This window comes from Nothobranchius furzeri, chromosome 13, assembly GCF_043380555.1.
Source record: "Nothobranchius furzeri strain GRZ-AD chromosome 13, NfurGRZ-RIMD1, whole genome shotgun sequence".
Taxonomy (NCBI): domain Eukaryota; kingdom Metazoa; phylum Chordata; class Actinopteri; order Cyprinodontiformes; family Nothobranchiidae; genus Nothobranchius; species Nothobranchius furzeri.
Genome location: NC_091753.1, coordinates 67,802,122 through 67,826,138, shown reverse-complemented (window position 1 = coordinate 67,826,138; position 24,017 = coordinate 67,802,122). Strand labels below are relative to the sequence as shown.

Genomic DNA, 24,017 nt, shown 5'->3' with positions numbered 1-24,017 from the left:
TACAAAAGATGGATCAAGGAAGCAATCGAGATAAGGAGACGTGGATGTGGGACCATGAACAGGGACGACGGAGTTTACACGCTGGACCACGCATGGGACTGCATCGTCGGAGAGGGGAGAGCGGGCAGTAGAGGGCGACAACGTCCTCTGCTGCCCGCAGATAAACGGAGAAGGAAGTGACGCGCCACCATCAGCGTCAGCCTGAAGAAGCCGGCAGCTGTCGGCGAAACCGTAGCTACAAACAGGTAAACAAAACTGTTTCTGTGTTTAAAAAAGAACGAAAGCATGATTTAGAAATTATTATTCAAAATATGGTTTGTGAAATGTCTAAACTTAAGAAGTGGTTTAATGACAATAAATTATTTCTCAATTGGAATATAACAAAATTCATGGTTTTTGGTAACAGAAAAACTAATGATTTAGTTACTTTGTCTATTGATGGTTTTTTAATTGATAGAGTAAATGAAGTCAGATTCTTAGGGGTTCTCTTGGACCATAAATTTACTTGGAAATCCCATATAAAATATATAAAACAAAAAATATCCAAAAGTATTGGAATTTTAAACAAAGTCAAAGGTTTTCTAGAAATTTCAACGCTTCAGACATTATATTATTCATTTATCTTATTGTATTGAGGTTTGGGGCAATACGTATAAAACAAACACTAATCCTTTGTTTCTGTTACAGAAGAAAGTTTTGCAAATTCTACATAAAGCTAATCCGAGAGAACATACTAACAACTATTTTGTTCTATCTAAAATTATGAAATTCAAAGACTTAGTTAACTTGAAAATTTTACTAATTATGTTTAAGGCTAGAAATAATTTACTGCCAACTAATCTACAAAGGTTCTTTGTTTTGATCCCAAAAAATGATAAGAGTAGAAAGAAACCAGAGTTTAAAAGGATATTTGTTCGTACTACATTAAAGCAAACGTGTATTTCAATATATGGTGTGAAATTATGGAATAACCTGGATGATGAATTAAAAAAATGTACAACTACTGATCAATTCAAAAAAATGTATAAAGATAAAATGCTAAAATCGTATGATTTGGTGAGTTGAGGATGGAGGATTAATTTTTTAGTAGTGATATTATTTGTGGAAGAGAGCAGTTTATTTTGTGTGTACAAGGCTATTTTGTACTCTGTTATTTATCTTGTCTTAGTTAAAGGGGGTAGGTCATATAAGATTTTTTTCTTCTTCCTCCCCCTATTTCACTTGAATGCTTATATTCTAATTTGAAGTTTGTATATTTAAACTTTGAGTGAAATAAATTATTGAATTGAATTGAGCATCCGACCCACGTGACCGCCACCTCAGACCCACGTGACCGCAGAGCTAGCTCCGTGGAAAGGCCTCAGTAGAGCCTCGGTCTGGCTTGGAAACTGTTCCGGGATTTTGAGTCTCTGTGTGTGTATTCTTTTTTGGATATTTTTTGTGCAATTGTTGGACAAAATGACTTGCTGTGGCATTAATTGCACTATTAGAGCGTCCAAGGAGTCTCCACTTCATTTTTTTTCGTAAGTAAAATTATATTTATGTATTTTAGGTCACTGCTGAGCTGAGCTTAGATTTTAACATGTACTGTTTAACCATGAAATTTAAATGTAATAGGGTAAAACCCAGTGCATTTAACATAATGCTGCACTTTAGAAAATGGGTTGAAATATAACATGTTGGTGGAGCTGGGTTCCGACTATCGGCTTGTGGAGCTCTCGGGAGACCGATGTTTTCCACCTGGAATGCCTGCTGTTTCTCCCCGCAGCCCGATCCATCTCTGTCTGATTGCGACTTCTGTTAGCTGCGCGGGCTGACGGCTGGTTCTCCCAGCAGCTCGGCGCATCGCTGTCTGCTTGCGGCTTCTGTGTGCTGCGGCGGGCTGACGGCTGGTTCTTATGGCAAGCCAGAACCGCCAAAATACGCCACTTCTCCCCGCAGCTCGGCGCATCTGTCTGATCGTGGCTTCTGTGTGCTGCGGCAGGCAGACGGCTCGTGGAGCTCTGGGATGGAAACCTTTCCACCTGGTTCTCCCCAGCGGCAGCTCTGCGCAGCGGCGCTTGTCTGCTGTGCGGCTGTCGGCTTGTGGAGCTCTGTGCTCTGTGTTCCACCCGGTTTTACCCAGCGGTCAGCCCGGCGTATCTCTGACTCAGAAGCTCTGGTGTTGTGCACAGTTAACTCCGGTTTTAGCTAGGTTGCTACCTCCGTTAGCTTAGCTCCCACCTCCGCATTAGCTTTGGGTTAGCTTCAGGTTAGCTTGTAGCTAGTTCGACCGGGTGTCGTCAGTTGATCCCAGCCTTACAGCCCCACCCTCAGCTCCTCCTCTCTTCCCTTTTATGGAATTGTCTGGGCTGTGACACGGTCAAAATTGCGGTGGTGGCCACCTCCCATTTTAGCACAAAAACTTGTTATTGGAGTCTATGGAAACCCATTGTCCATATATTAATGTCGATGGGTGAGATGCAGACACAGATCATGACAGTTCTAGTTTTTCCTCTCATTCTTAAACCATGTGCTTGTTTACATTATAGCAGCAGCTGCCTCCACCCTGGACAGATCCATGTCATCCAAGTCTCAGGAGGCATCATCAGCGTTTCAGTCATCAATCTGAGTCATCACTGCCATCATCGTCGTCCCAGCTGGGGCCTTTGTCTTCTGAGAACCTGGAGTCTTTGGTGCTGGGGTCTGAGATCATTCTGTCTGAGGTGTCAACCTCTATGGATGTGTCTAATAGGTACAGGTGGAACACAGACGAGGACGGGACAACAACACAAGGGTGTACCTGTCCACAATTTTCCACACAGACATGAAGACACAAAGACATGAGCAGGGACAAAATAAAAATGGTGCATTTAGTTTGAACGGCAATTAGTGGAGATGAGCTTTTATATCTGCACCTTTTTCACAAGACCTGGAAACCCAGGAAACAAGCCTTTACTAAAACAGCCGTTGTTCCACACAGAGAAATTACAGTTAAAAAAATACTGTTTTATTTCACTGTGAAATTTCCATAATGAGGGACAAAGAATGGCTTTTCTCTTCTATTCTTGTCTTTATTACTAAAAAAAAGTGAAACATAGCTTGGTTTTGTTAGTAAAGTGACATTTTTTCACAAAGATTTACAGAATAAATGTCTGTTTTAAACAAGTGCATCAGTTTATCAGTCCTGTTATTTTATTTTACAGCAAACACAAAAAAAGCAGAAAAACATCTAAGAAGCAGTTAAGGCAGTGAGATGACTTCAGGAATGGAGACACCCCCCACACTACAACCGAGTTCGCCCCACCCTCCTCATGGAGTCACTCAGAAAACCTGAACAGATGACAGAATAGTGCTCAGTCATTGTTTCAACTTATGCATAAAACACCAAACCAGTACAGCAGTGGTGTACTGGGACTGGGATCCAGCAGGAAGCCACCATTGTTCTCCAGCATTTCCTCTAAACAGGAAATGTGTCTGGAGGGCTGTTTAGCAGAACAGGAAGAGATGGGCAGATAAACAGAGTGGAGCTCCAGCGGTCTGGCTAGAACTCAGTGCTTATGGTGTTCTACAGAAGGCACCTTCTACCTTCACTCCTGGTGCTGGATAGTGGTCCAAGTCAGGAGTCTAAAGGCAGCGGATGGAGAGGGAGGGTGAAAGTGCAGGAGCGCCAATAGCCCACATCCCCAGAGCCTCACACATAAGAAGACAGAAACTGAATCATTTTGCTGCTCTTCCTTCCCCTGCCTCTCCTTTTGTTGTTTTACCATGCTGCTGGGTCTTTTCTTTCTTTGCAGGGAGATTCTTCGTTGCCTTCCAGTCTCTGTCTCTTTCTGCACCTTCTGCAGCACAAACTGATAACAAGGAGGAGAACTATGCAACCGATGGTGCTCCCAATGGCCACGGCCAGGATGAGGAGATCAGAGAAAGAGGCTGTAGGAGACAGAAACACACAGGGAGGAAGAAAAACCATGAGACCTCAACCCAGGGCCCCGCTATGGTTTTAGAGATTATCTCCAGAAAGGTCAAAGAAAATAATACTTTTCTTATATTTCTCATATCAAAAACATTTATGTTAGCATTACACACACCCGATGGTCAGGCTTCCACCCATGGAGCCCGGCTGGGCACCGCCCAAAAATGGAAATGTGGGTCCCCCTTCCCATGGGCTCACCACTTGTGGGAGGGGCCAATGAGGTCAGGTGCAATGTGTGATGGGTGGTGGCCAAAAGGTCTGATCCTCGGCTACAGAACCTGGCTCTTGGTAAGTGGAATGTCACCTCTCTGGTGGGGAAGGAGCCCAAGTTGGTGGGCGAGGTTGAGAGGTTCCGACTAGATCTAATCGGATTCCCCTCGACACATGGCTCTGGCACCAGTTTCCTTGAGAGGGGCAGGACACGCTACCACTTTGGAGTTGCCCCACGTGAGAAGCGCCGAGCAGGGGTGGGCATACTAGTTGCCCCCCATCTTGGTGCCTGTACGTTAGGGTTTACCCCGGTGAACGAGAGGGTAGCCTCCCTCCGCCTACGTATGGGGGGACGGGTGCTGACTGCCTGTGCTTATGCACCAAACTACAGTTCAGACTTACCGCCCTTTTTGGAGTCCTTGGAGGACATGCTGGAAAGCACTCCTTCTGGTTACTCCCTCGTTCTGCAGGGGGACTTTAACTCTCACGAGGGCAACGACAGTGAGACCTGGAGAGGTGTGGTTGGGAGGAACGGCCCCAAGATCTGAATCCATGCAGTGTTTTCTTATTGGACTTCTGTGCTTGTCATGGATTGTCCATAATGAGCACCATGTTCAGACATAAAGATGTCCATATGTGCTCTTGGCACCAGGATACCTTAGGCCGCAGCTCGATGATCGACTTTGTTGTTTCATCTGATCTGCAGCCGCATGTCTTGGGACTGTTGAGTTGTTTATTTGCACTCCAAATAAGCTTATGTGTTTATGTTTATGTTTTTGTCATTTGTCAAAGTTTCTTGCTCTATGTATTATTTGATTTACCTGATGTTACAACCAATGAGATTGCTTTCAGCACTGCATAAAAGACGTCAATGGAATAATAACACCCCCCACCCCGTGAATGAACGCTGATGTGTCCGTATGATTTGTTTTCTCGGTCAACCCTGATGATGAAAACTGGGAATGTTGAGCTCTGCTAACAGGTTATGGGCCTATGAAAGATTCACTTGCATAAAGTGAATAAGTTGGTGTGAACCAGCATCCAGAACCGACATCATGAGTAGACGGGCTGCAGAACTCGGTAGCCGTTGGGCCAGGCTGCTGTTTGATGGGGAAGAGAGAAATTATGAATTGTGGGAGACAAAATTCCTGGGTCACCTACGACTACAAGGTCTGAAAGACACAATATTGAGCACTGATGATGTTGACTCAGAAGACAATAACAAGAATGCCGAGGCTTATGCTGAGTTGATTTAATTCCTCTATGACAAAAGTTTGTCTGTTATGAGAGAGGCTGCGGATGATGGATGAGCGGCACAGAAAATTTTAAGAGACTATTATGCTGGTAAAGGTAAACCCAGAATTATCAGCTTTACACAGAGCTGACCTCTCTGCAGAAGGCGAGCGACGAGAGTGTGACAGATTCCATCATACGGACAGAGAGTATAATTACGGCCTTGAGAGATGCTGAGTGATGGGATGCTTGTTGCCATGGTCCTAAAAGGATTACCAGAGATCTTCAAGCCATTTTCTGTTCACTTAATGCAAAGTGAAACAGAAATCAAATTAGCTGATTTTAAGACGAAGCTTCGAAGTTATGAGGAGATGCGCATGACGGAACAAGACAACATTGTGAGAGTGAGAGCAACGCCCAGCGGGAGGCCCGCAGGAGAGGCGCAGCGGCAGAAGTAACTTGTTTTAAAGCAAACACAGTGGTGCAGTCACTGTATCAATCAATCAATCAATCAATCAAAGCTTTATTTATAAAGCGCCTTCGGGAACCCTGTCGGGAAGCCCAAGGCGCTGAACATGGTACATGAGAAATGTGAAACTTGATGAATAAATCGATAATAAAAGCAATTCAAATAGTGCAAAAAAAGGTAAAACATTCTAGTAGAAGACAAGTGGGTAAAACAAGGGATAACGAGACCAATGAAAATAGGGAAATAAAATCAACATAAAAGAGGGCCAAATTCAAACATGTTCAGGGAATGCCAAGCGGAGGAGGTGGGTTTTTAGGCGACTGAAAGACTGGCAGAGATGGGGATACCCTGACTGAGGGTGGCAACTGGTTCCGGAGTGACGGGGCTAGGACTGAGAAAGCCCGGTCCCCACGAGTACGACACCTAGAATGAGGGACAGCGAGCAGGCCTTGGTCAGAGGAGCGCAGAGCGTGTGATGGGGAATGTCTGTTCAGGAGTGTGGCCAGATAGGGAGGAGCACCACCCTGGAAGAAATTGTAAACAAGACGAGGAGTTTAAAGTGTGAACGATAACAAACTGGGAGCCAGTGCAGGGAGGCAAGAACCGGACTGATGTGGTACCGTTTCCTGGTCCCAGTCAGGAACCTGGCTGCACTGTTCTGCACAACCTGTAGGTGACGCAGTGATGACTGACATGACCCTGCTGTTGGGGTTATTAGGAGCGAACAATTAGTAAGCTTCAACTTACTTTTGGATTCTTCAATAAATTCTGTAAATATGTAAATATTTACTGATTTATTAATTAATTAAGATATTCTTAGATATACGGGGCACCATTCCCCTTTAACCGGGGAAAAATTGAATCCAAAACTCTTATCAGTCTTTCTTGAAGTTCGTAGAATCCTTGGAGCAGAGACTTCTCTTCGACACAACAAAGCTACTGGAGACGAAAATCTGAATTTTATAACGTTTAATTAACAATTTGTCAAATGAATAAACAGTGGCATAAATGAATAATAACCATGTGATATAATAAAAGGATGTACATTCAAAATAATGTTCAAGGTGTTTTGTGTGTATGTAGGATGTATGAATGGGGTCCTTTGTTCTCACAAAGGAGTAGTGTGTGTGCGTGTGTATGGATTCAAAATGGAGTCTTGAATACAAGATGGCTGACTCCTTTGTCTGGCTAAAGTGTGGGTGGCAACTTGCACTTTAACTTCCAAAGCACTTAGAATCAGTAGTAACTTAACCTTAAATCACTCAAAACATTTCAAAGGATCATGCAACAACACAAAAGATTAATCACGAGTTAATATCCTTAGTTTATCAGCCTGGCCATGGCCGAACATTTAAAGATACCAAACAATGATTAATAAGCAGTTTATTCTTTCAAAATGACCCGAAGGACGAATTTGGAACGAAAGAGGAAAACACGAAGCTACTTTTTTTAAGCAATAGCGCGGTTTTATTGCTTATTCTGGACTATAGAGGAAACGGGAGAAGAAAAGAATGAGAGAAAAATGAGTTTTCTGATCACCAAAAGAGCGAGGCGTCCCTCCCCCTTTTGATTTGACGGTTCTCCGTGTTTCTCCGCAGTTTTCACGTTCTCCGTGAGTGTTTCTCCACGGCTGGACACAAAGAAAACGAAGTTTCTTTTGGGCTGAGTTTGACAACTTACAGCATCTCTGAGAGCTGGATGAAGTTGTTGCTGCTTTCCTCCGTAGTTCTGTGTCCTCAAACATCAGCTGGAGGGGAGCAGAAACGAGCAGATCAGCGGTCCCGTGGGCTCAACTTGGCTCTTAGAGCTTCCGCGTGCTCAAAGAAGTCGGAGCGTTCGACAAGCGTGTCCTTACCGCCAGGTATCCTGGGCAAAAGAACGAGGATTCTTTGTCTCTGCTGAAGATTTATGGTCTTAGTTCACGGGAAAAGCTCCACGGCTTCCCGCACATGCGCAGAACGTGTTTCTGGTACTAGGCGGTGGCGTCATCACAATGCTTCCGTGTGCAAAGCATCATGGGAAATGAAGTTTCTTGGCGCTGATGTGATTATTTGCTTTCCAGAGCAATTTAAGCACAGTCATTTTGGAGAAAATCACTGCATAGTAATTTCCTCATGAGGTCAGACCCTCAACATTCCCCCTTTTGGTTTCGGGGATCGCGCCCAAAGCTCGATCGTCGGAAGCACAGATGGGTTTGTTCCTCATGAACGTAGGTCGACTTGATTGTCGGAAGCACAGGTGGGTTTGTCCCTTAGGACGTTGGTCTCCTTGGACGCCTTTGTCTTTGGTCTTTGTCTTGGATCCTGGCGCCTTTGGTCTTTGTCTTTGTCTTGGATCCTGGTCAGGCACAAAACAAAAGAGGATAGGAAACGGGATAGTCCCCAACGCGCATAACGAGAAGAAGCCACTCACGCAGGTGGTACGCAATGATGATGTCGTCCATGCGAGAGGTAGTAGTGTAGAAGGAGGAAGGTCGGTGGGCGGTTAACTCCACGAGGGGACACAAGGGCATCTCACCGCCGGCCATACAGTTCAGTTTATGGAGCACGCGGTGATGTACGAGGTCCATAGTTCGCAAACGCGCATTGACCTATGTGGTCCCAAGATTCCCCCCTTTTTGGTCCAAAGGGTGGATCAGGACAGTCTTTGGGCTAAAACAAGGACCATAAAACTAAGAGGTACTACAATGTGCTGGTGCGTCAGACAGAGTCATTGACAGACTGAGCTGGGCCGGCACATAACCACTAGTTAATATGTGACCAAGTAAGAAACAAAAAAAAAAAAATACAGAAAACCCAAAAAAAAACAAACATATAACATATAACATCCAAGAAAATTCATAGCAACCTTGAGGTCTCATAAAATACATTCTTAGGTCATACAGTCAGTGTGTATTCAAAATAAAGAATGTGACATACTGCAACACTCAGATAAATATGTGAGGTAGACTAAATTGAGAACTACTCTTAGGTTTACAGAATAACAAAGAAAATGTTGCTCACCCCCTTTAGACAGGTGTGGTACATTCACGCTTGGAGTCTCCCCGAACGCGGTTACGAGGCACACCGTAGGTGAGCAAGTGCATCTTATCTTGGAGTTTATTAACACGCCTGTAGGCGGAATAAGCTATCACGGCCGTGATGAGCCATCCCATCCCCAGGGCGACCAATGTGCAGATTAAAGTCGTATAATCTGTGTCAATGTAGCGTCTTGGGCGTCTATTCATGGGCGTCAAAGTAAGTTCACGCGGGGTTTGTGTGAACTTAACAAGTTTGGTTCCTTCAATCAGTAATTGTTGGTCAATTTCTAAATCGAAGGCAAAGTTATAACCCTGGAAAGCGTCCATGATCTCAATCTCTGAGTCATGCTGTTCGAGGTTGAGGTGATGGAGTGTCAGGTTTCTAGTTCAAAGTGGAAATGCCTACCGTCCTTTCAAATACCAATGTTCAGCATCGACTTAAACCTATAGATGTGAGGTGTCACAATTATGGGAACATGTAACAGGAAACCGAGTTCTAATTTTCTGCATCAACGTGAATGGGAATTGCACTACCTAGGCTGTACGCTAGGTGGATTTGTGAAAGGTGCACAGTAGAGGGGTAGCAGCTGTCAAGCTAACTTTGAGCAGGTCCAGTGGTACCAAGTACGGGGAAATACGACTTTCAACCAAGCTGTCCAGCGTGGAACTTACTTCCCTGAGCAGGTCCTGCATCAAATCTCTCACCACTCGTGTGTACACAATATCCTGATGTATGGTTTCAGACAAAGTCTTGATTGCACGTAGAGATCCATTAATCAGAGCCTAGTGTAGGTACCAGAGTACCCTGTAAGGTTTTAGTAGGTACATCCTGTTAGCGGTCTAGGAGGAGTTTCTCTTGGTTAGTGAAAATGACGGCGGGGGGGGGGGGGGGGGGGGGGGGGGGGGGCTTGGTTCTTTGTCGGTTAGTACATGTTAGTGGGTTAAACGTGCACTTCCCCCCCTTTTCCATTTCCATGCATAGAACTATGTAGCGACTACGTCTACCTCCTGCGGGGAGACTGGTCTCTGTACCCGCGGGGATGGTTTGACGTAGGGTTTGATTTGGTTTGCATGCACCCATTTGTAGACAGGCTCCTGTCTCGCTTTGGTGATGCGTAACCTGTATGCAACTGGAGAGAGTTTTGCCACGATCTCAAATGGTCCTGACCAGCAGGGCAGGAACTTCTTAGGTTTGCGTGCCGGTTGGGCGAACCGAAAGTAGAATACTTTGTCACCCACCTCGTATTCGCGGCTGGTTGTCTTTTGGTCGTAGTAGGCTTTAGCGCCTTCTACGTTGGTCTCCAGTTTCTTCTGAGCGTGCGCGAACGTAGCTCTGAGGTGTGTTTTCAAGTCTGCCACATACTGATGAGCGGTATAGGCAGTGGCAACACTGACATCCTCTGGGTGATACAGGAGGTGCAGTGGTAGAGTCATCAGTCTGCCGGTCATCATCTCAAAGGGCGTAACCCCCGTGGATCGCTGTGGAGTGGACCGTATGGCCATCAGGACCAGAGGGAGCTTGACGTCCCAGTCCTTCCCAGTGGAGCAGACGTACTTTTTGAGCATAGAGACGACCGTGCGGTTCATCCGTTCGACCTGTCCGGATGACTGTGGGTGATAGGGGAGGTGGAATCTCACTTCCACTCCCAGAAGTTCAAACAGGGACGTCATTACACTGGATGTGAAATGAGTTCCCCGGTCAGAGTCAATGCAGAGTGGAAGTCCCCATCGACTGAAAACGTGGTTAATCAGCAGTACAGCGGTTGTGACGGCTGTATCGTTTGGCGCTGGAAGGCACTCCACCCACTTTGTGAAACTGCAAGTTACAGTTAGCATATATTTGTTTCCTCTTGCCGATTTGGGAACCGGTCCAACCCAGTCGATCTGCAGGTGGGACCAAGGGAAGGTTATTCCCCTGCGTTGCAGTGGTGCTCTAGCAAGCGGCTGGGAGGGTTGAAACTGGGCACAGATGAGGCAGCCTTGGACATAGCTGTGTACATCCTTGGACATCGATGGCCAATATGCTACTTCTGTCAGTGACGCGAGGGTAGCTTTTGTTCCGCGGTGACCTCCAACCGGAGTGTCGTGGGCGTAGGCAAGCATCACTCCTCTGTGGTCGAGTGGAACAACCCAGCGCGGCGGGCTGTGATCGTCACGTATGTAAACTAACAAATCGTTTTGTAGTTTCAGATGCGCGAGTTGACGATGCAGGGTTACCAAATCTCGACTTGCGCCAATAGGTGGTGACGGTTGTTTGGACATCGTCCCCTTTTGGAGAAGCTCGCGGATGAGCTTCAGGTCAGGATCTTGTTCCTGCATGGTGACTAGGTCCGCGTCCTGTGGTTTTCTGCCTAGAAACACGGGTACCCCAACGTTCTGAGGTTCGTCTGCCTGTTTAGCATGGCGACGAGTAATCGCGCAGACCTCGTGAACGGCCTTGGGTGGAAGCCACTCGTCTTTGAATTCCCAGCAGGTTCCCTGGTCAGCACCGAGCTTAGCAAGGCGGTCAGCTTCGTCATTACCATCTTTCTCTGGACCTAGGGTCCTGGAGTGACCTTTGACCTTTTTCCAGTAGACCATTATGCCTTTCTCAGTGGTGAGCAGATCACACGCTAGGAATAACTCCGAGTGTTTCACGTCTCTGTTCCTGGCGTTTTTCATGTGGTTCTCCTTCCACATGGGGAAGTGAGAGATGAAGCTGTGTCTAGCGTAGTTTGAATCAGAGCAAAGGACGATTTGAGTGATGTCCAAGGCTGCCGCCTGCTGGAGGGTTATCAACACTGCAGCAATTTCGGCGTACTGACTAGACTTTTGGCCCAACCGGTAGTGATTTGGTTGCTTAGTGTCACAGTCCACCCAAACGACTCCAACCCCGGCACGGAGCTGGCCTTCGTGAAGGTAGGCGCATCCGTCAGTGTAAACTTTCGGAAGCCCTTGGCAAACATTCTCATCAAAGTAGCGATGATTGGATGCGGTCGGGTAGACTGCGGCAGGTGTGTCCAGGGGGCCCATGACGGAGTCAGAGTCACAGTGCTGGCAGCCTGCTAGCCCTTGTCCTAGCGCTAGCTTGGTGTTCTGACCATACTTGACCTCAATGTTATATCCTTGGAGCACCATCATCCACGTCGCAATGCGGCTGTTTGACACTCTTCCTTCGCGCAGACGCTGGCTGTTTAGGAAGGTAACAGGCTGATGACACGTTTCAATGATCACTTTCTGTCCACCGATGTAACTACGAAAGTGTTCGACGGCCCAGACTGTAGAGAGGAGAGCTCTCTCGCAGTCTGAGAACTGGAGTTCCACCTTGCTCAGAGGCTTGCTGGCGTATGCCACAACTCTCATGTCCTGATCGTGTTTCTGCTTCAAAGCAGCGCTCAGGCAGTGAGAGGAGAAAGTAGCCTCTATGTAGAACTCTTTATCCTTGTCTGGGTAAGCCAGACAGGGTGCGGACGCCAACTTCTGTTTTAGGAACTGGAAGGAGTGTTCTTGGGGTCTGTCCCACACGAAAGGTGTGTCGTTCTGAAGCAGCTCAGTGAGGGGCCTCGCTATTTCAGCGTACTCCTCAATGAACTGCCTGGAGTAGTTGCAGACTCCGAGGAAGCTCCTGAGTTCGGTCAGATTAGCTGGGGCTTTGATGTCCTGAATGGCTCTAATGCGTCCCGCTTGGGGCTCGACTCCATTAGGGCCAACCAGCAGTCCAACATACTCCACTTTGGTTCGACACCACTGTCCCTTGAGAATCGCCAATTTAGCTCCGGCGTCAGCGAGCTGTTGCAGCACGTGACGGAGTTCGGCCAGGTGCTCCTCGAAGGTTCGACTCCTCATCAAGATGTCATCGACATATATGAGGTTCCCTCTGGAAGCAGCATCTGACATGGCTTTGTGGAGGAAGATGTTGAACTCGGCAGGTGAGTTAGAGTAGCCAAAGGGGCAGCGGTTCCAAGTATATTGGCGATTTCCAAAGGAGAAAGCCAGTTTATACTGGTCCGCCGGCTCAACCTTCATGGTCCAGAAGCCGTTGGCTACGTCAACCGTAGAGAAGAAACGAGCATCTCTGACTCTGGCTAGCTCCTGATCTAAATGGATCATAGGCCACCTGGAGAGAGGTACTTGTTTGTTCAGTGCGCGATAGTCTATGGTGAGACGCCATTTCCCAGTCGGTTTCAGAACCGGCCAGATGGGAGAGTTGTAAGTGGAGTTACACTCTCTGATGATGTTTTTCTCCTTCAGCTGATCGAGGATCTCCTGGATCGACTCATAAGCAGCGAGGGGAATCTTGTACTGACGTACAAAAGTAGGAGGGGCATTCGGGTTCGTTGGAATGCGAACCGTATGCAGGTTTGTGAGTCCACAGTCCAGGGAGTCCCTGGATAAGACGGACTGAAACTCATAGAACAGGCTTCTAAGCTCTGCTCTCTGCTCCTCTGACTCCAGCGCATCCGCTTTGTCAAGCTGCTGGCTGACTTCGGCCTCGAAGCCGTCATAAGGTTCAGAGGAGGAGGGTCTCTGGTGTTCCGGGCTTTCAGCCGGTGACTCAGAGGGTTGAGTATTTATTGCAAAAACCGTTAGACACTGACCACCGTCAGTATCTAAGGTTGCACTGCAAATGGGTTCCTCAGGAAGGGCTTCATGCCGCTTGATGGTAATCATTTGTGAAGGGAAAGTACTGAATGTGTCTACACCAACCTGTCTGTCGTTCAAGAACAACGGAAGTTGTCCGATCACGGGGACTGACAGTTCGAAGTCATGGAATGAGCTATCTATCAGCATGCCTAAGGGCTTTCCTGCCGGCATGTGGATAGGACTCCGGGTCGGATTTTCGACCAACAAGTAGGCAGAACGATTGTTCAGCTCCAAGAGTGGCGTGCCACAGACGGCTAAGTTGAGCTCCAAGAAGTGTGGTGATGGCTGGAAGAAGGCCTGTGTGCCTGGCAGCTTCTGATGCTTCATCAGAGTCAGACGAACAGGCACTCCTTTGACCAGTGGGGGCAGAACCGTGCTGGCCTCAACCACTGCACGGCAGGCCTGTGGAATGGTCTGACCGGACAGCAAGTGTTCAGGGCCTTCTGAGCCAGGCTCAGAGGATGGTATGGCCCGGGCCCAAAGGACTTGATTGCAAGTGTCCAGCTGGGCACCTAGTCGAACCAGCAGATCTGCTCCAATGAGTGCAGGTGGATCAAGCTGTGGTATGATGCTGAATGTATGTGTGAGCTGTCTTGCTCCAAGTTGGATAGTCAGAGAGCAGACCTCTGGCGCTTTCAGGAGCCTCTGCGGCCAAGTAGGTGACAAGAGCCGATGGCTACGTGTCACACTGACCAGAAGGGGGTCCTTCTGACGCAGGTGTTCAAACGTCTGCTGGCTGATGGCTGACTTTTCAGACCAAAGAGCAAGGCGAGCATCTGAGATGTGGGTGCAGTTGATGGTAAGACCACCAACTATGTGTGGTGCATATGGCTGCAGGCTGACGTTCTTCAGCGAGCAGAGAAAAGATGAATGTGCGCGGAGCGGAGTTCCAGGAGCGGTTTCGTGCCTTTGCAGGCGGTCATCGTCTGTGGGAGCCGTAGGGAGGGGCATGACCTTGGAACAAGGGTTTTGCGGCTCACTTATGCTGACCTCAAGAATGGAGGATGGTCGGCTGCTATCTGGGTTCCAGGGCTTAGGTGTGTCCACCTGGGCCCACAGTTGACCCTTCTGGCAGTCGATGAGGGGAGCTAGACGTTCAAGCAGGTCCTGACCAATGAGAAGTGGTTCAGTGTCTAGCTGGCAGACATAAAACGGGTGAACCAGAGTCATGTCTTGGAAGGTGATATCCAGCCACGCCCGGTGAGTGATACACTCCCGGGTCTGGGTGTAGCTGGTGATTTTCAGGTCACAAGGTTCAACCTGGACTGGTTTCCCGAGCGACCGCATGGTGTCAGACACGCGATGGAACAATGTGGAGCACATCAGGGTGATTTCTGAGCCGGTATCCAGCAGAGCATCAACTTGTATGCATCCACCTAGATTGGTGCTACAGTACAAACGGCGAGCATGATCATGGTTTGTTAAGTCACCAAGGAACTTCAGAAATTTAGTATCTGGTTTCTCTGGGGGGTAGATTTCAGGAGACTCCTGTGGTCTACCAGTAGTGTTTCCCCAACTGATCAGGTAAGTCCTGGCCACGCTGGGGGCTTGAGCCACGCCTAGTCATGCGGACGTTGGCTCTGAGTCTGGCTTCTTAGAAGCAGACTTTGGTGCAGGGGTCTCATCTGCAGATCTCAGCTGTTCCTTCTGTTTAGCTAGGAACTGCTGAAACATCTCCTGGAGGTCGGCTTTGGTCAAGTACTCACCTGCGGACTTGTGTTCGGGACCTACCTGTGGGCGGCGCTCCTTAAACCTTCCACTGTTCCGACCTGCCTGCCGTTGGTTTTGGTTGGGCCACTTCCTGTCTGATTGTCCAGACCTAGGCGGCCAATCAGCACCCCCCTTCCCCTGTTGAGGAGATTGGGACTGCTCTCGCGGTTTAACAGGTCTAGGTTTAGCAGATTTTGGCTTAGTGGGTGGAGCTTCTGTGCCTTCAAGCTCCAAACGCGGCTCGGCGTCGGGAGCTAGGTGCATGACGCGGTGATGTGCGTCAGGCTTTGGGGGCTTTCCGCCGGCTTCCCAAGCCTGTTGAGCGTATCTCCTAATCTCCTGAGTTGTCAGTTTTTTCATCCGACAATACATTGAGACTTCGGAGCGAACACACTCGTGCAGGTTGTGAATGAACAGGGATCTGAAGGCAGGGTCTTCCTCGAGCCCAGGGCCGTTTCGACCTTGGAAATAAGCACTTTTGAGTCTGCGATAATACTCTCTGGGGGGTTCGTTCCTCCCGTGTTTGATGGAGAAGGCCCCCATTGTAGCTGACGCAGAGTCTGCATACGTGGCGTATTCATCTCTCAACGCTCGGCAGAGCGAGGAGTACCGATCACGAATGTCAGGTGGTAGAGTTTCCATGAAACCGTGCACCGTTCTAGATGTGGTTTTCCAAATTAGCTTGAGCTTTTCCCTTGAAGAGGGTGCTGGAAGATCAAGCAGACAACGTTCTATCTCCCTGAGATAATCGTCGACGTTGGATTCATTGGTGTTAGGATCAAAGCGTTCTATGTCTTTAGCTAGCGATTCAATTTGACGTACACGGAGCCCTGAGTCACGGTACGGCGCGTCATCCTCTGACTCTGACCCACGGTCTGTCTCAGAAGGCGCTGGATATCGCTGGTGTGCTCTGGGCTCCCAATGTTGACTCCTGGGGCCCAAATCGGGGTTCGGCATGTTGTGGCGGGCTGCTGGCACGTCACGTGGGTGTCTTGGGAGGTCCTCCTCCCGGGGCACGTCTGCGTAGTGCAGCCTGCGTCTTTCAACTGGGGCTTCTGCGTAATACGCTCTGTCCGGGTACGGACTGGCGTATGATGCTTGGTCATGCAGCTGGTTATCGGCATGCCGAATACCGGAGTAGCTAGGATGGGTGGATGGTTGAGGTGCAGCTTGGGGTGCATAACCCCAATCGGCACCTTGCACCCTTCGTGGACTGGGGGAGCGGTCTAAATAGAGGTGCCGCTCAGCTGGTCGACTTCTCACTGATTGAGAAGGCCGTGAAGATGAGGGTCCAACCTGGGATTCGAGGGTGAACTGCTCTCGGCCCCTAGGTGGTCCTGAATGCCCTAGAGTGTGTGTAGGGAACGGGGCCGAAGGTTGGGACAGATGAGCTTCATCTCTCCCCTGCGGCGTGCGTCCGTCCAGAGAGTCATGGTGTTTCCCCCCTTCCCACTGTCTGTTGTCATCAGCAGAAGGGGGCGGGGTCTCCTCCCCATCTTCCCCAGAATCGGTGTTGTCTTCCTCCTCGTCATCCTTCAGACTTCCATTTCGCTGTTTTTCAGCTAGCATACTCTGGAGGTTCAAGATCTCTCGATCATGTTGGAGTTCTCTCTGATAGAGGATCAGGGCTAACTTAGCTAAGTGAACCTGGATTGGTTTTGTACCATCCGGGTTTTCTATTTGATCGATTACAGCTTCTAGCTCGACGCTACGCTGTTCTTCAGTGAAATCCCTAGAAGGGTAGTCGGGTTCTCGAGCAACCGCGACCAGTTTGGACAATATTTGTCCAGAAAGTAGGCCAGGTTCATAGTCGTGGGCCGCAGCGCCACCTGGTTGCTGGGAGTTGGTCAGTTCACTACTCTGTCCCTCCATTTTAACAACCGAACCAAAAATAGCCTAGTAGAGCTTCTGCAGATAGCTCAAAGCTGCACCTTTTGGCAGCAACTGCTAGTTTTGTAGCAGAAAAACACTAAATTAACCTTTGTGCGCACAGGTTTTAGCGTTTTAAAATTGCACGGACTGCCGTGACTGACGCTTAAAATACTATTCCTTTCAGTATTTTAGCAAAAGCTGGTGCGTTGCCGTAGCAACGTCTTACAACACTTGCAGTGTTAAATATGCTAGTTATTCCTTCAGAATATTAGCAAACAGGGTGTTATCAGTCTTTGAGTGAAGGTTTCAGTTAGTTACAATAGCCACTGTGAGTTAAAGTCGCTAAATTAGCAGTTAATTTTAGCCTAAAAGGGTTAGTCAGAATTACTTACACGCTGCACCTTTAATGAGGAACTGAATTTTAACCTAAAAGGTTAGCCAGAATTAATTACACGTTGCACCTTTAAGGAAAAACTGAATTTTAACCTAAAAGGTTAGCCAGAATTAATTACACGTTGCACCTTTAAGGAAAAGCTGAATTTTAACCTAAAAGGTTAACCAGAATTAATTTACACGTTGCACCTTTAAAGAAGCACTGAGTTACTGGTGAGAGTTCGATGCAGCTTCCTGCTCAGCGAAATCAGCACCACTCTGTTGCTGGTTCAAGGCTGAACAACGGATTATTTTTAATTCAAGCTCTTTGGATTTATTTGTTTGTTTGTGCCGGATAGAAATCTCTGTGTATCCAAGCCTCACACGGCCGCACCAATTAAAATGTTGGGGTTATTAGGAGCGAACAATTAGTAAGCTTCAACTTACTTTTGGATTCTTCAATAAATTCTGTAAATATGTAAATATTTACTGATTTATTAATTAATTAAGATATTCTTAGATATACGGGGCACCATTCCCCTTTAACCGGGGAAAAATTGAATCCAAAACTCTTATCAGTCTTTCTTGAAGTTCGTAGAATCCTTGGAGCAGAGACTTCTCTTCGACACAACAAAGCTACTGGAGACGAAAATCTGAATTTTATAACGTTTAATTAACAATTTGTCAAATGAATAAACAGTGGCATAAATGAATAATAACCATGTGATATAATAAAAGGATGTATATTCAAAATAATGTTCAAGGTGTTTTGTGTGTATGTAGGATGTATGAATGGGGTCCTTTGTTCTCACAAAGGAGTAGTGTGTGTGCGTGTGTATGGATTCAAAATGGAGTCTTGAATACAAGATGGCTGACTCCTTTGTCTGGCTAAAGTGTGGGTGGCAACTTGCACTTTAACTTCCAAAGCACTTAGAATCAGTAGTAACTTAACCTTAAATCACTCAAAACATTTCAAAGGATCATGCAACAACACAAAAGATTAATCACGAGTTAATATCCTTAGTTTATCAGCCTGGCCATGGCCGAACATTTAAAGATACCAAACAATGATTAATAAGCAGTTTATTCTTTCAAAATGACCCGAAGGACGAATTTGGAACGAAAGAGGAAAACACGAAGCTACTTTTTTTAAGCAATAGTGCGGTTTTATTGCTTATTCTGGACTATAGAGGAAACGGGAGAAGAAAAGAATGAGAGAAAAATGAGTTTTCTGATCACCAAAAGAGCGAGGCGTCCCTCCCCCTTTTGATTTGACGGTTCTCCGTGTTTCTCCGCAGTTTTCACGTTCTCCGTGAGTGTTTCTCCACGGCTGGACACAAAGAAAACGAAGTTTCTTTTGGGCTGAGTTTGACAACTTACAGCATCTCTGAGAGCTGGATGAAGTTGTTGCTGCTTTCCTCCGTAGTTCTGTGTCCTCAAACATCAGCTGGAGGGGAGCAGAAACGAGCAGATCAGCGGTCCCGTGGGCTCAACTTGGCTCTTAGAGCTTCCGCGTGCTCAAAGAAGTCGGAGCGTTCGACAAGCGTGTCCTTACCGCCAGGTATCCTGGGCAAAAGAACGAGGATTCTTTGTCTCTGCTGAAGATTTATGGTCTTAGTTCGCGGGAAAAGCTCCACGGCTTCCCGCACATGCGCAGAACGTGTTTCTGGTACTAGGCGGTGGCGTCATCACAATGCTTCCGTGTGCAAAGCATCATGGGAAATGAAGTTTCTTGGCGCTGATGTGATTATTTGCTTTCCAGAGCAATTTAAGCACAGTCATTTTGGAGAAAATCACTGCATAGTAATTTCCTCATGAGGTCAGACCCTCAACACTGCATATAGAGAGTTGCAGTAATCAAGCCTAGAAATTACAAAAGCATGGAGTACCCGCTCCAGGTGGGCTCTCGACAGCATAGGCTTGATTTTAAAATCAGGGGAGAGCGCGAACGCAGTCCCCCACTACCACAAATTATGCAGTTGAGATTCCCACATTTGGGGAATTCGCAGGGGTCAGCACAACACGGAATGCAATGGCTGAGCCTCACCCTGGGTGAACCACCTTCTTGATCAAGGTATTTCCCCTGCCAGGTAAGTATCCAATTCGTGATTGGAAGTATCCAATCCGTGATTGATTGATTGCCTGATTTACTACTTGGAAACTGTAAATGAGTGTGATGATAAGTGTACAAAGTGTTTAGACATGCAAACATGGCATGAGATTTTGGGGCATTGTAACTATAACAACATTCAAAACTTGGAAAATGTGGTTGAAGGTATGAAGATCAAAGGAAATACAGAAGGTTTAAGTTGTCATGTGTGTATCCAGGGAAAATTTGTTCAGAATAGGAATAGACTCCCTGATGGAAGAGCCGAGGAAGTAAAGTGCTTCGGGTGAAGAGAGGGGCGGAGCTATCAACTGAGTTGGCTTTGATGGTGGGGGAGGATGCCAGTCAGACCTGGCAGACCCAAACATATTGTGAGGGTCTGCTGGGAACATTTGGCGGAGTCTCCTGTCAGAAGGAAATTCCATTTCCACCTCCGACAGAACATCCAAAATGTACTGGATGAGGCAGGAGACATTGAGTCCGAGTGGGCCCTGTTCCATACTTCCATGGTCGTGATGGCCAACCGGAGCTGCGGCCACAGGGTCGTCAGAGCCTGTCGTGGTGGCAATCCACAAACCCACTGGTGGTCACCAAGGGTTGGGGTGCTGTCAAGCTAAGGAAAGAGTCCTATCGGGTATTTTTAGCCTGTGGGACTCGAGAGGCAGCTGATAGGTACTGGCAGGCCAATCAGATAGTGGCCCGAGTGGTCACAAAGGCAAAAACCCAGGCATGGGAGGAGTTCAGTGAAACCATGGAGCAAGACTTACGTACTGTAGATTCTGGTCCACCATCCGGTGCCTCAGGAGGGGAAAGCAGTGCGCTACCAACATTGTTTATGGGGGGATGGTGTGCTAGTGACCTTGACTCAGAGCATGGATCGGTGGGCAGAGTATTTCGTCTTCTAGTGAGGAACAGGGTTCTGGGACTTTTGGTTGGGCTCTCCAATCTCTGGTGTTGAGGTCACTGAGGTGGTCAATAATAACTTTAGTTAGATGGATCTCATGTTGTCCCGGCTTCCTGACCTTCCCTATTTTTGTGTATCCTTTATTTTTAGTTATAATGTTCATAAAATTATGTATCAAAAATGTATATAGTTGTTTTGCCTTTGTCTCCCACAAGCTGTTAGTCTGACGGCTCTAATGTTTACATGGTAAATTTTCCCACTGACAACGTGGGCTACATTGATAATTAGAAAACTTTTTGTGGAAAACCTGGTCTGATGCGAAGAGATGGCATCCATCCCTCTTTGGATGGAGCTGTTCTTCTTTCTAGGAACATGGCCAATTTCATTAGTACTCCATGAACACCCAGGGTCCAGACCAGGAAGCAGAGTTGTAGTTTAACACACCCCTCTGCAGCTTCAGTACTGTTACCCACCCACTACCCCATTGAGACAGTGTCCTGCCCACTGCTAAAATCACACAGATGAAAAATCAGGCTTAAAATCAGGTTTCCCCAGCGCTTTATAAGCCTGGAGGCCCGCCAGACTTTCCTTGGCCACCCAGCAGGCTAAGCTTCATGCCCCACCCCCTCCCTGACCCTACCGTGTCCGCTGACACAAATGGCACAACGAAACTAGAGCCCGCCATCAGCTGATACTGGTGAGAAACAGCAGCGGAACATGTTCAAACCACCCACCCCCGCTCTCACGGAGGAGTGCTGCGGGATGGAGCGCATAACCGCGCGACAACACCCCCTCTTGTTTGTAGTTTTGTGTCGTCCGCCAGGCCCTTACTCTGAGATTTTGGATCAGCTCTGATTTTTTATCTGATTTGGTGCTAAATAGTGATAAGGTCATTATAGTGGGGGATTTTGACATTCATGTGGACATTGAAAATGATAGCCTCTGTGTAGCCTTTAGTAATATCTTAGACTCAATTGGTTTTACCCAAAGAATACATAGCTCCACCCACTCCTGCCATCATACATTAGATCTTGTGCTGACTTATGGCATAGAGTGTGAGGAAATAACGATATTTCCACATAATCCAGTCCTCTCTGACCACTTTTTGATAACCTTTGAGTTTTTTATAACTGAGTTCTCGAGGCATGAAAGTAAATTTTACTATAGTCAGTCTCTATCTGACAATGCTGTTGCATCTTTTAAATCAAATGTTCCACCTTTACTGTCCTCAGCATCTCAGAGGAACGTAGTAGAGGGCAATGTTTTCATTTATAGCACTTCACAAATTAATGATCTAATTCATGATGTTACTTATTCTTTACGTGTGGCATTAGATGATGTTGCCCCTTTAAAAAAGAAGGTAATTAGGCATAGGAAGTTGGCTCCCTGGTTTATTTCTCATTTACGAACTTTACAACAAAACTCAAGAAAATTGGAGAGAACATGGCGCTCTACGCACCAGCAGGAGTCCTACTTATCCTGGAAAAATAGTCTTGTGATTTATAAAAATAAGCTTCGACAAGCTAGAACTGCTTATTTTTCATTGCTAATTGAGGAGAATAAGGGAAAAAGGAATAATCCAAAATTTCTTTTCAGTACAGTTGCCAAACTTACACAGAATCATAGCTCTGAACAATCTATTCCCTTAGCCCTCAGCAGCAACGACTTTATGGGATTTGTCATAAGTAAAATTAATTCTATTAGACACAAAATCTTTAGCATCCTCCCTAATGCGATTTCTTCTTCCTCAGTAAGTGAGGCAGCATCAGAGGTGACTGTAGAACCTCATCTGTGTTTGAACCATTTTGATCCAGTTGAGCTTTCAGAGTTATCAAAAATATTAGCTTTTTCTAAACCTTCCACTTGCATTTTAGATCCAATCACAACCAAATTATTTAAAGATGGATTTTCTTTGGTTATTGCCCCCATTCTAGATATAATCAATCTATCCTTAGTAAATGGATATGTACCACAGGATTTTAAGGTTGCTGTAATCAAAACTTTACTTAAGAAACCTTCTCTGGATTCAGATGACCCAATGAATTATAGACCAATATCTAACCTTCCATTTTTATCCAAAGTCCTTGAGAAAATAGTGGCCAACTAAGTATGGGAGCATTTTAAAACCAATGATCTGTTCGAGGAAGTTCAGTCTGGTTTTAGAGAGTATCACAGCACGGAAACTGCATTAGTGAAAGTTACAAATGTGTAACGTGATGAAGGAGCTATTCCACCAAGATTATTTATCCTCTATTCACAGTTGCCTTTGACACAGCGCCAGAGTGCATGAAACAGCCTCAAGGTCATGCATTTGCTTCTAAACTGTTTACTTTCCACCAATGAAGACAGAAGATGAAGAGACTCTTTTATTTTATTCAATCAAAGAACTCTATTTTTAATAAAGCTAATCAAAACAACTGTTAGTCAATAATACAATGTGACCGATCTGTGAAATCACAATGATAAGATTAATATGTTTCAATAAGTAATATGACTTAATCTAGTTCACTAGACACACGTAAGGTAAACAGCCGCATGACACATTGCTGTTGCTGATCCAATCAGAACCTTCCTAGTCTGAAGCGTGGCATAGTCTCTGTGGTGTTTATAAATCTGCCAGCTTTGATTCAACCAGAATTCAAAGCATCCAGATTGGCAGAACAGTCCCGGCACATCTTAAGTTCAGTTCTCAAGATTCCATGAAGTTCACCGCATGCTAAGTGAAGTATTGGACCGGCCATTCTGTACTTCTCTTTTCAAGCTGAGAACCATCAAGCTGGGAAAATTCTGTTGTTTTGTGAACCAAGCAACGTTACCTTTCAGAATAAAAGCTGAACTCGCTGGCCTAAGGAGGGTCCCCTTTTGACGCTGTGAACCACCTGTCGCTTTTTACCTGGAGACTATCCAAAGACTGGTTTGTCGTACTGTCGACGCTGTTTCATCGGCTCCAGTACCAGAGGAGGGTCTTGGACCTGGCATCCGGATCTGTACGGAGGTCTCAATTCTGAGGGTATGTGGATGCGACAATATGGCGTCTCATGTGGTTATGAAACTACTCTGATCAGTTAGGAGCAAAACATCATCTCCCACTCAGACTTGTCTCTCCGGATACGAGGGTTCTGAATGACACTCATTCACACACACCAAACATCTCACACCTCATTCAAACAGAACATCCATCATTAGCAGAGTTAGTCTTGTTTAAATTGTTTAGAATTATTTTGTAATAAATCATCTTAAACAGTTGAAGGTCTCTCTCTTCTCTTGTCTCTCAGTTAATACAAAGTGTTATCTAAATCCCTGCATTAAAAAGTTCCAATCTTCTGATTTAAATAACCCAGTGTCCGCAAGATGGATTTCATACTAGATATGACATTTTTATGTCTTACAGTCCTTAATTAAATGTAAATTACTAATGTTACTAATGATATTCTCGTGGCCTCAGATAAGAATCTTGTGTCTGTTCTAGTCTTGTTAGATCTCAGTGCTACCTTTGACACAGTTGATCACAATGTTCTTTTAGGAAGGCTTGAACATGTTGTA

General features: G+C 46.4%; 1 protein-coding gene and 1 non-coding gene across 2 annotated transcripts in view; both read right to left on the bottom strand.

Annotated features, from left to right (window-relative positions):
* Window positions 1-483: 483 nt before the first annotated feature.
* Window positions 484-24,017, bottom strand: part of LOC107373070 (myelin protein zero-like protein 2) — a 55,754-nt gene continuing 32,220 nt past the window's right edge. The window contains exons 4-6 of the mRNA XM_054735525.2: window positions 3,747-3,912; window positions 3,235-3,239; window positions 484-2,757 (exon numbers count right to left, since the gene is read on the bottom strand). Coding sequence (XP_054591500.1) covers window positions 2,603-2,757; window positions 3,235-3,239; window positions 3,747-3,912 — 326 coding nt within the window. The 3' untranslated portion in view covers window positions 484-2,602. The remainder of the gene's footprint in view (window positions 2,758-3,234; window positions 3,240-3,746; window positions 3,913-24,017) is intronic.
* LOC129155792 (U1 spliceosomal RNA) lies at window positions 19,397-19,561 on the bottom strand. The gene has a single exon (XR_008560171.1). It is a non-coding gene; the product is annotated as a U1 spliceosomal RNA (small nuclear RNA).